The 12,059-nt window shown below is 39.1% G+C and overlaps 1 protein-coding gene across 1 annotated transcript in view; it reads right to left on the bottom strand.

The window, feature by feature from the left end:
* Positions 1-3,922: 3,922 nt before the first annotated feature.
* Positions 3,923-12,059, bottom strand: part of PKD2 (polycystin 2, transient receptor potential cation channel) — a 75,899-nt gene continuing 67,762 nt past the window's right edge. Inside the window, exons 14-15 of the mRNA XM_021673255.2 lie at positions 6,742-6,889; positions 3,923-6,239 (exon numbers count right to left, since the gene is read on the bottom strand). Of these exons, the coding sequence (XP_021528930.2) occupies positions 6,003-6,239; positions 6,742-6,889 (385 nt within the window). The 3' untranslated portion in view covers positions 3,923-6,002. The remainder of the gene's footprint in view (positions 6,240-6,741; positions 6,890-12,059) is intronic.

Genomic DNA, 12,059 nt, shown 5'->3' with positions numbered 1-12,059 from the left:
TTGGCTGGATAGGAAATTCTGGGTTGAAAGTTCTTTTCTTTAAGGATGTTAAATATTGGTCCCCACTCTTTTCTGGCTTGTAGGGTTTCTGCTGAGAGATCTGCTGTAAGTCTGATAGGTTTCCCTTTATGGGTAACCTGACCTTTCTCTCTGGCTGCCCTTAGTATTTTCTCCTTCATTTCAACCCTAATAAATCTGGCAATTATGTGCCTTGGGGTTGGTCTTCTTGAAGAATATCTTTGTGGTGTTCTCTGTATTACCTGGAGTTGAATATTACCTTGCCTTGCCAGGTTGGGAAAGTTTTCCTGAATGATACCCTGAAGAGTATTTTCCAACTTGGATTCATCCTCTTCGTCACATTCAGGTACACCTATCAAACGTAAATTAGGTCTTTTCACATAGTCCCATATTTCCTGGAGACTTTGCTCATTCCTTTTCATCCTTTTTTCTCCAATCTTGTCTTCTCATTTCATTTCACTGAGCTGGTTCTCAACTTCTGATATCCTTTCTTCTACTTGATCAATTTGACTGTTTAAACTTGTGCATGCTTCACGAAGTTCTCGTGTTGTGTTTTTCAACTCCATCAATTCACTTATATTCCTCTCTAAATTGTCCATTCTTGTTAACATTTCGTCAAACCTTTTTTCAAGGTTCTTAGTTTCTTTGCATTGGGTTAGAACAAGTTCTTTTAATTCACAGAAGTTTCTTATCACCCACGTTTTGAAACCTGCTTCTGTTATTGGAACACACTCATAATCTATTAAGCCTTGTTCCGTTACTGATGAGGAATTGAGATCCTCTGTAGAGGGAGAGGCATTCTGATTTTGAGTATTCTCTGCCTTTTTACGCTGATTTCTTCCCTTCATTATATATTTATCCATCTGTTGTCTTTGTAATTACCGACTTTCTAACTAGGTCTCTGAGCAGACGTCCAACTTGTTGATTCCCAGCGCCGAAATCTGAGCAATCCACTGCTCTGGCCAAAACAGCGGTGTTAAGATTGATGGTGCTTTTCTGCCCGGGAATCTCCGGACTCTGCACCAAAAACTGGCGCGCTAAGGCACCAGCAAAACTGCCACGCCGGCCACAAGAGTTGCCCTGGCGACACATAGGGCTCCTCTGCTGGGAATCTCCTGGTCTGTGAGCAACAAATATTCGTCTGAAAGTGTGGCATCCTCTCGTTCTCTGCACTTTCACTGGGAACTACGAGCCCGAGCTACTAGTGATCAGCCATCTTGGATCTCTCTCTCTGTATTTTTTAATAGAGACGGGGTTTCACCATGTCGGTCAGGATGGTCTTGATTTCTTGACCTTGTGATCCGCCTGCCTCGGCCTCCCGAAGTGCTGGGATTACAGTCGTGAGCCACTGCGCCAGGCCGGTCATTTTAAGTACATCTTTGGGTTGACCCTTTCCCCAATAGTATTAATTATTTCTTTCTTTTTGAAATCTAAACACCTACTTGAACCAGATAAATATTTCTTTTAATCAATAAAAGAACCAGCAGTTCATAAGAGAAAAGACACAGATAATCCATAGGAAAAAAATCAAACCCTTAAGGAACCGTAAGATTGATACCACTTTTGTTTGCTGACAAATATTACTCTATCAAAGGTTGTGTTTTCCTTTAAGAGATCAGTGGTGGTTTGTGATTTTTCTAAAAATGTTGGCCATGTTCTACTGTCTTGAAACTTACATTTACATCCACTAAAAAGTCTCTACCTCTTAAAGTTTTTGTTTATTGCTTTGTTTTTTTTTTGAGACAGAGTCTCACTCTGTCGCCGAGGCTGGAGTGCAGTGGTGAGCACCACTATGCCCATGCCTGGCTAATTCTTGTATTTTTTGTAGAGATGGGATTTTTGCTATGTTGCCCAGGTTGGTGTTTACTGCTTTTTAAAGTTAGAAGAAACTCTAAGAAATCTTGCCTTTTGTGAGGCAATATCTGTGATTCATAATTTTTTCATTATTGTGCATAATTTTCTTCTGTTTAAATTTAAATAAAAATAAACACTTTTTACAAAGTTCTCTGTATTGGCAGGTGGACAAATGGGTACTCATATAAATTTGGTTATTACATGACTTGGTATAAACGTTCTGCAAAATTGTTTGTTAATATGTGTCAAGACCATTTGTTCATACAGATTAACCTAATTATTACATTTCCAGATATTTTTCTGTACAGAATTCCATGAAGAAATAACCAGATGTGAAAAAAATTTATGTAGACCTATATTAGTCATGTAATAATAAAAAATGGGAACAAAATAAATGTCCAGTAACAGGGAAGATGTATTTTGGGTAATTCATATGAATTATAAATGTATGAATTAATTGACATATATCACATACTCATATATTCTATATATATTTTTTAAATTTTAGAGATGGTTTCACTCAGTTGTCCAGGCCGAAATGCAGTAGTAGTGTGATCATAGCTCACTGTAACCTTGAATTCCTGGGCTCAAGCCATCCTTCCAATTCAGTTGCATAGCTGGGAATGCAGGCTTGTACCACTATGCCCAGATAATTTTTTTATTTTTATAGAGACAGGGTCTCACTATGTTGCCCAGGCTGGTCTTGAACTCCTGGCCTCAAGCAGTTTTCCTGCCTCAGTCTCTCAAAGCTCTGGAATTACAGGCGTGAACCACTGTGTCCAGCCTTCATAAATAATATTCATTTATATTGATTCACTCTGTAGCCATTAATAGAAATCAGGATTTTGTAGCATGTTTATGATACAATATAAAGTGAAAAAGTACACACAACTGTACAAATAATATCCCAATTCTGAAATACTAACACAGAAGACTTTTAAAGTTTTGAGTTATCATTTGGCAATATCAATCTCATTTATTTACCTATTAAATTTACAGTTGTCAAGAATTCCTTTACTTTTTGCTGATTCAAAAGATTGTAACTTGCTGAGCAAGTCATTGGGCTAGGTACCATAGTAACTTCTTCCATTTGTAATGGAAATTTCAGCTTTAAGGTGCTTTCATACCTATATGGTCTTACGATGCAACCTAAATCCTATGAGGGAAACATATTCATTTTCCCATTTGACAAATGAGGAAATGGTCTTCAGAGAAATTGGACCAGGTGTCTTGGCATCATCATATGGCTAACTAGTATAGAGTGAGGACTGGAGTCTTAGCCTACTGCTATTTTCCTTATACTTTTAAACTTCTCTGTTTTATGGGTGGTCTACATAGAGAGTCACGATGTGGCACAATTCCATGGAGTCTCATTTGCATTATTCCAAGGGGATGGAATCCCTTGGGGTTGAACCAGGCGTGATCATACATAGTGCATAATGTGGGCACCTTGCCCACGTGTCACTTCAGTGTATGCCGCTGGTTTTCATCTACCGGCGTCTGCATTTCCTGGCCTTCAGGCTTCAGAAGCCAGCAAGAGTTGCTCTGTCTACTGGACGTGCTAGGGAATCACTACCATTTTCCCAGAGTGGTCTTCCAACCAAAGTCCTGGCCCCTCAGCTGGAATAAGTCTGAATTGTCTGTTCTAGTTTGTTCTACACTGTTTCTCAGAATTTTGCCACACAAATTAAGCTTCGGCAGCCTATGCTGTTATGCAGCTAGACAACACGCCCTTTACTAGCACCTTCTCTTCTTCTGTTCCCTGTCTTTTCCACTCCACTATCTCTATTGCCTACACCTCTCAAATAAACCACCTGTCCTGGGATCCTTGTTTCAGGAAAATCGAAACAAAAATGCCATAAAAGACAGCCCTGTGCTTAAAGGCTAATTGGGTACCTGAAATGTGTAGTTGGTGTAATAAACATAGAAATGTGCCAATTAATGTCGTTTCGGACTCAGAGAAGGTGTCTTTTTCAAAGTCAAAGTCTCATGATAAAAGGCACATTACCCAACTGTTACTGCTTAGAAAACAGACAACTCTCACATCTGCTACTATATCAAGTTTTTATTAAGAAGTAAAGTGCTCAGTATTACACATTAATAACATTCTTGATTGTCGAGAAAGACTTGCATATGTAACATCTTTTTATTAGGGAGAGATAATAGGGAAGAGGTGAGGGGGGAATTCTCCATGACTAAGGAAGAAAAATATATGTAATTTACGGGTAGAAATGAGGAATTCTGCAAAATTTTACAAGTGAAATGAAAAGCAGTACAGTAAAAAGTATCATAAAAAGACTTTCTAGTGACCATAATTGATATATGGCACATGGTCAATATACATGGATACCACATAATAGCTGCACTTCAAATTGAAGTTTGTTTACACGTAACAACATGGTACATATACATAAATATGTAGTCAATATCCCTGGAATGGAAACTTTAGTGTGTAGTAATAAAGAACTTTGTGTAGCGTATTCAAGAGAATGTAAAGACAGAGATGAAGCCGTGAGGAAAAACTTAAACCCAGCATGTTTCATTTTCAACCTGGAAAGACTATTTGCTCATGCCTTCACTGGAGATTGGTCTGACATATTCTACCAATTAAATGAACAACTTGTGAATTTAAAATATAGCATTAAATGACAGGATTCTCTTGGTTCTCCAAGTGAAGGTTATTCAACAGCACTGCATTCTCTTTTGCTTATTAGTTCTCAAAATGTCATCTTACTCAACACTTCTGTAAAAGAAGATTTTTGTTTTGAGAAATTTCTCCCCATAAATTTGGGTGAGACCCTCTTGTGATGAAAACAGTTGTTGCTAACTCAAATTTTGGCTGATACCGTCTAATAATGCATGCCCTTTCAATACCAAAACCTCTTTTTTATTAGATTGAGCTCCGTTTGGATTATAAATTCTAGTTTTGAAACACAGGATCAAGAATACTTGAGTACTATATTTTTAATTTTTGTATTTTTTGTAGAGATGGGGTTTCACCACATTGCCCACGCTGGTCTTGAACTCCTGGGCTCAAGTGATTTGCCTGCTTTGGCCTCCCAAAGTGCTGGGATTACCGGTGTGAGCCACTGTGCCTGGCCGCGTACTATATTCTTAAAATAGTATAAAACCAAATGCTTTATGAATTCAAAAACTTTCTTAACATTTTGCTTAAAATGAACATAATTGTTGAATTAAAACTTTCAGTGCATACTAAAAATTTAGTAAGTTGGTCTTACTAGATTAGTTATAACATTAAATTCAGTTGCAAATGAGTAGAGCCACATGGGAAAGAGAATATGTAGATAAATCTTTATGTTAAGCTAACCATTAAAAGAAATTAAACTTAGTGACAACTTAGGGCTCCCTCCAATTCTCCTGTGTTATGGTTAGAGATGCCACTTATTCTATAACTGATCTTTGATGGTTTTACTCAGCTCATTCAAATTAGAGCCAAAATAATGTAAAAATTAAGTGATACAGTTACTCCAACAGACATTAGCTATGATAAAATAACAAAAAAGCATAATGTTTAACATTCATCTTAGCCATTCACACAGATCTATTATAATGACTACATACCCATTCTGTGATTTGGAGTTCTTTTCCATTTCATCTTTTAGAAAAGTTTACTCCGGGAAGGTAGTTGAAATAAAAGGTTCCTTTCTTAAAAGAAAGCTATGTATTAAGCTCATGAACTATGCCACAGTGGAAAGGTATGCCCCATTTTCCTTCACACACTCGGAAAAAAATAACAATACTGATTTTTGTGACTGGAAATGAAACTCAGAAGCCCTTTGACAGGTTTCTAGCTTAAAAGGCTACTTCATTGTCAACTGAGAAGACTCAGTCATGGTGGCAACTGGGCGTACCACTCAATATACTTCAAAAATATTTTTTTCTTCTGTACTCAATATTTACACCTAGATTTCTTATATGAGAAAAAGAAAAAAAATCTTTGAACCATGGGTAAAGTTTATATAAAATAAATTAAAGTGCAGAAGATTAGCAATCAGTCACAAAGACCAGCATCCTATGGTGGTCAGGGCATATAAATAGTATGCTTGTTACAGCAATTCAGGACAGCCACCTCCTCACTTACTAGAAACACACATACTAACACACACATATCATACGTGTACATTAGAACTCCCATTTCCACCTGCACCTTCCATGCCCTCTGTAGACTGGGAGGAAGATGGGCGGGAGCTTCTGGGGCGAGGTTGACCATTTAGTCCCACTGGCATGCCTAAACCATGACTGATCTGGGAAGCTGCATCATCGGATTCCCAGCGTTCCAACTCTTCCCGCACTAGCCGTTCCATCTGTTCCCTATGGATTTCACCGTCACGACCCAGTCTTTCATCCTAAAAAGGGAAAAAGAAACCAGAGTATTGGGGGCAGTAGAAGGAAATGCCTTAGGGAGCCCAGAGACCAAATAATCTGTAGTTTGGTAATGCTGGAGATTTACAGCATTTCATAGCAATTCTCAGAGTTGATGGAGTAATTTTTCACTTAATTCTACCCTCCAGTGAAGGCAAGACCATTAGCATGTCGACTATTAAGAAAGTAACACCTCCAGATTATAATTTTATCTGCAGTTATGGAGAAAGATAAACATCTCAGCCTAAGGGTTAGATAGTATAACTACCTTGATGTTTTATAGAAAGATATTTTATAGAAAGAGAGTTTCTGTTTCAGAGAAAAAAAATCTGAAAATGAGAGTAAATGGAAACATCATTGTGAATTTCTATAAATGTAAATTTCCTATTACTCTTCTTCAATACTTCAAATACAACAGTCACCAACATACGATTTCATTAGTAACATCGGGCTCGGCAGTGGTGTTTTCGGCTCATGACTACTGACCTCGGCCACCCCATCCAGCAGTCTTCCCAGCACCTCCCTCCTCTTCAGTTTGGCCCGCTCCATGATCTCCAGCTTCACGATCACGGCGTCGATCTTGGACACGATGCTGCCGATGGAATGCTCCATCCGGTCCACTCGTCGCACCAGGCTGCAAGGAAAGCACAGTACAGAGGGGAAAAGCGCTTGTCATTGTCTTTTCAGCCACATTGGCTTTTCAAATAGAAGTGCTAAAATTTCTTAAGTGACACAATTCTTTGAAACACTTTCTAAGTGATCTCAAGCTTTACAGATAAACTCTCGAATGCCGCTGGTGGCAGTGTTAACTGGAACAACTTTCTTGCAAGTCAGCGCATATCAGAAGTCTTACAAATGTATGCCTAAACCTTTATTCAGACAGTCCATTTTCAGAACATTTTCTAAAGAAAAATTTTATAAGTATATGTGTAATTTTTGGCTATAAGGATACTTATTAGAGTGCTGCTTATTAATAGTGGATCATTGAAAAATGGCTACATCAAACAATTGATGGGGCGGTGGGGCATGGTGGCTCATGCCTGTAATCCTGGCATTTTGGGAGGTGGAAGTAGGCAGATCGCTTGAGGCCAGGAGTTCGAGACCAGACTGGGCAGGATGGCAAAACCTCCTTTCTACAAAAAATAGGTTGTCATGGTGGCATGTGCCTGTAGTCCCAGCTACTTGGAAGCCTGAGGTGGAAGGATCACTTGAGCCTTGGGAAGTTGAGGCTGCAGTGAACTGTGATCATTCCACTACACTCCTGTACTCCAGCCTGAGTGACAGAGTGAGACCCATTCTCAAAAAAAAAGAAAAACAAAAAAAACACCACCACCACCACCAAAACAACACCCAACAATTGATAGGAAATTATTTAAATAATCATTATTCATCCATACAATAAAATTCTAAGGAGACATCAGACATTATACTGTGGCAGAACATTTAATGAAATAGAATTAGGTTCACAATATATTAAGTAAATAAAGCTTGAACAACAGTATGAAAACAGCATGTTGACTTACGATTCTATTATTTCAAATTTTAAAAATGTTATACAAATACTTTAAAAACTTGTAAGCTGTAAACAACCTCTGCAATGGTGGCAAGAGGGTTCTGTAGAGTCTTTAGTGAAGTAACTGTAACTGTTGAAAATTATTTTTTAAAACTCAAATATTCAAAATTTCTAGCAACTTTTAAGGGCATACAGCAAATGAAAGAGCATTTATTCAAGAAAATCTACTAAATTTTAGTATGAAGAGAGTCTGTGGCATTTCAACCATAATTTGAGCCTTCTGTCCCCAGCTCATGTGATAAAAGCAGAACTTCACATGGGTGCAGCTAAGAGCACAGAGCTCCCTCTTCCCCCAATTCCCAGTCTAGGGCTACAGTATTTCTCAGGGAGGGGCATGCTGCCAGCATTTCTTATCCTAACGTTTCCACTCTTTTTTGTGTGTGTGTGAGATGGAGTCTTGCTCTGTCAACCAGGCTAGAGTGCAGTGGCACGATCTTGGCTCACTGCAACTTCTGCCTTGCAGGTTCAAGTGATTCTCCTGCCTCAGCCTCTTGAGTAGCTGGGACTACATGTGTGCACAACCTTGCCCAGCTAATTTTTGTATTTTTTTTAGTAGAGGTGGGGTTTTGCTAGGTTGGCCAGGCTGGTCTTGAACTCTTGACCTCAGGTGATCTGCCTGCTTTGGCCTCCCAAAGTGCTGGGATTACAGGCCTGAGCCACTGTGCCCAGCCTTCCCACTCTTTTTAAAAAAGTCTTAAAGTTGTTTCATTTATTTATTTATTTTTATTTAATAGAGACAAAGTCTCACTATGTTGCCCAGGATGGTCTTGAACTCCTAGCCTCAAGTGATACTCCTGCCTTGGCCTCCCATAGTGCTGGAATTATAGGCATGAGCCACTATGCCCAGCTTAAACATTCCTACTTTTTTTCTTTGGAGACAGAGTCTCACTCTGTTGCCCAAGCTGCAGTGCAATGGTGCAGTCTTGGCACACTGCAACCTCTGCCTCTCAGGCTGAAGCAATCCTCCAACTTCAGCCTCCCAAGCAATTGGGATTACAGGTATGCACAACCACACCCAATTAATTTTATATTTCTTGAAGAGATAAGGTTCTCACCAGGTTGCTCAGGCTGGTATTGAACTCCTGGGCTCAAGTGATCCTCCTGTCGCAACATCCCAAATTCCTAGGATTACAGGCACCCACTGTGCCCAGCCTGTTCCCACTCTTAAATGCATGTTGCAGAGGTTCTAATCCTGGCAAGAGTGGCTAAGAGGTATGGGGCTCTCTTCTACTCAGTTCCCATTTGTAGGGTGAAGTTTCCATGCCAAAAGAAGCAAGGTGACAAAATCAGAGGCTGCCATCTGAGCCCAGTGACTTGTTCATAAAGCAGGATGTCACAGAGAGGTGGGCCACTGTCCCTGGCTCTGTGAAGCAGTGGCACAGTTTTTCTCAAGGGGAAGACACAGGTCATAGGAATATATAGCTCTCTTCAAGTGAACTGACTTTATTTGGAATAAATTGTGAGGAAATTAAAGACTAAGGATGCTCTTGAAAACTGTGGAGATTGTGGGGATAAGCATTTAAGAGGAATCTGGTAGCCTCATGAGATCAACAAGTTACCAGCTAGTTCACCAGAGAGAACCAGGGAAAGAGACAGCTAAGAAGACAGTTAAAGACTGGCCTCAGGGGCCAGGTGTGGTGGTGCACGCCTGTAATCCCAGCATTTTGTGAGGCTGAGGTGGGTGGATTGCTTGAACTCAGGAGTTTGAGACCAGTCTGGGCAACATGGTGAAACCCCATCTGTTTAAAAAATACAAAAATTAACTAGCTAGTAGTACTAGCTACTAGCCTGAGAGGTCAAGGCTGCAGTGAGCTGAGATTGCACCACTACGTTCCAGCCTGGGCAACACAGAGAGACTCTGTCTCAAAAAAAAAAAAAATACTGGCCTTAAAAACTAGCCCTGCAAAGGGCATGAATTTAAGTGGATCAGACTGTGGAGCAAATTATATCCCAAGGCATTTTTTAAAACAATAGACCAATCAGTAAACAATGAAATGTCATAGCTGGGTCTAATACCAACAGAGGCAGAAGGTGTAACAGAGAGGTCAGAGAAAGTCAATGAGCACCCTGGTAAAACTACTGTCTTTCCAGAGTGACCACGTACATACATGGCCCAGCTGCACCCTCTAAGGAATAACATCAGAAGCAGACACTGTGGGAAAATAGAAGTGTATGAAAACAGGAAACAAAAAAAAAAAAGCAAAGAGCAATAAAAACAAGTTCTGGGGAGGAAAGGGCCAGAATTCCTACAATATATTATCTAACATGTCCAATCTTTAACAGTAACAACAATGACAAAAAAAAAAAAAAAACCAGGAAAATGTTCCCACACACAAGAAAAGGAAAAATAAAAAGCAGACAACTGAAACTGTCTTTGAGAGGGCACAGATGTCAGACTTAGCAGACAAAGACCTGAAGGTACCTATATAATATATTCAAAGAGGTTAAAACAAACAAACAATAAAAAAAACCCCACCATGGTTAAAGAAATAAAGGAGGCTGGGTGCAGTGGCTCATGCCTATAATCCCAGCAGTGAGGCTGAGCAGGGAAGATCACTTGAGCCCAGGAGTTTGAGACCACCCTGGGCAACATAGGCCCCCATCGCTACAAAAAATAAGAATTAGCTGGGTGCAGTGGCTCATGCCTGTAGTCCCAGGTACTTGGGAGGCTGAGGTGGGAAGACTGCTTGAGTTCAGGAGTTCAAGGCTGCAGTGAGCGATCTATGATCATGCTGCTGCACTCTGGCCTGTGTGATGAGAGAGACCCCATCTCTTAAAAAAAAAAAAAGAAGCTATGATGACTTTGTCTCATCAAATACAGGATATCATCAATACAGAATGAAGAGATAGAGATTACTAAAAAGAACCAAATAGAAATTTTGGAGTTGAAAAGAATAATAAATAAAAAATTCAGGCCAAGCACAGTGGCTCATGCCTATGATCCCAGCACTTTGGGAGGGTGAGGTGGGAGGATCACTTGAGGCCAGGAGTTTGAGACCTGGGCAACATAACAAGATGCCATCTCCACAAATTAAAAAAAAATATATATATATGAGCCAGGCATAATAGCATGTGCCTATAGCCCTAGCTACTTGGGAGGCTGAGGCAGGAGGATCGCTTGAGCCCACGTGTTTAGGCTGTAGAGAGCCACGATCACACCACTGTACTCCAGCATGAGTGATGGAGTGAAACCCTGTCTCTATCAAAATAAATAAATAAATAAATAACTAGAGGAGCTCAATGGAGATTTGAGCAAGCTGGCAGAAGAACCAATCAGTGAACTTGAAGATCGACCAATACAGACTATGCAATCGGAAGAACAGAGAGGGAAAAAAATAAAGACAAATGAACAGAAATATGTGATACCATTAAGCATATGCATAATAGGGGTCCCAAAGGAGAAGAGAAAGTGAAAGAAGCAGATAAAATACTTTCCAAGTAGGATAAACTCAGAGATTTATACCCAGGCATATCATAGTCAAAATACTGAAAGACAAAACCAAAAAAATCTTGAAAGCAGTGAGAGAAAATTGAGTCATCATGTACAACAATGGGACCCCACTAAAATTAGCAGCTGTCTTCTCATCAGAAACAATGGAGGCCAGAGGAAATGGAGAAAGGAAAACATTCTCAGATAAATAAAAACTGAGAGGATTCATTGCTAGCAAACTTGCTTTACAAAAAAATACTAAAGGAAATTCTTCATGCTGAAAGCAAGTGACTCCAGGTAGTAATCAGAATTCACATGAAAATACAAAGAGCACTGGTAAAGGCAATTGTGTAAGTGTATAGTATATATGTATATTTCTCCTTTTTTTCCCTTAACTGATTTAAAAAGCAATTGTGTAAAAATATGTACACAGTTAGATCTGAAGGCCTATAACAGAAATGTAATAAATTTGACAATAATAGGCAGTAGCAAAGTTGTATTGGAAAAAGAGAATGACAACAGATGATAACTTGAATCCAGAGGAGCAAATGAAGAGAATGAGAAATGGTAAACAAAAAAAAAAAAAAAAAAAGTAGGCTAATATACAAATTTATAAATATATATTTTCTCTTCTTCTCTCAGCTTCATTAAGCGATATAAAATTATATACTATATATTACACAATGTGTTATAAAAATGTAATATTGTTATAACAATGTGATTTGCAACATATACAGATGACTCTATGTATATACAGATAGATGAATATATAGCACAAAAGGAGGGAAGAGGAAAAAAGTT

The sequence above is a fragment of the Aotus nancymaae genome, unplaced genomic scaffold (assembly GCF_030222135.1).
Source record: "Aotus nancymaae isolate 86718 unplaced genomic scaffold, 86718_ANA_hifiasm-v0.15.2.pri h1tg000006l, whole genome shotgun sequence".
Classification (NCBI taxonomy): Eukaryota; Metazoa; Chordata; class Mammalia; order Primates; family Aotidae; genus Aotus; species Aotus nancymaae.
Note: the sequence above shows the minus strand (reverse complement) of the source record. Positions and strands in the feature narration are given on the sequence as shown.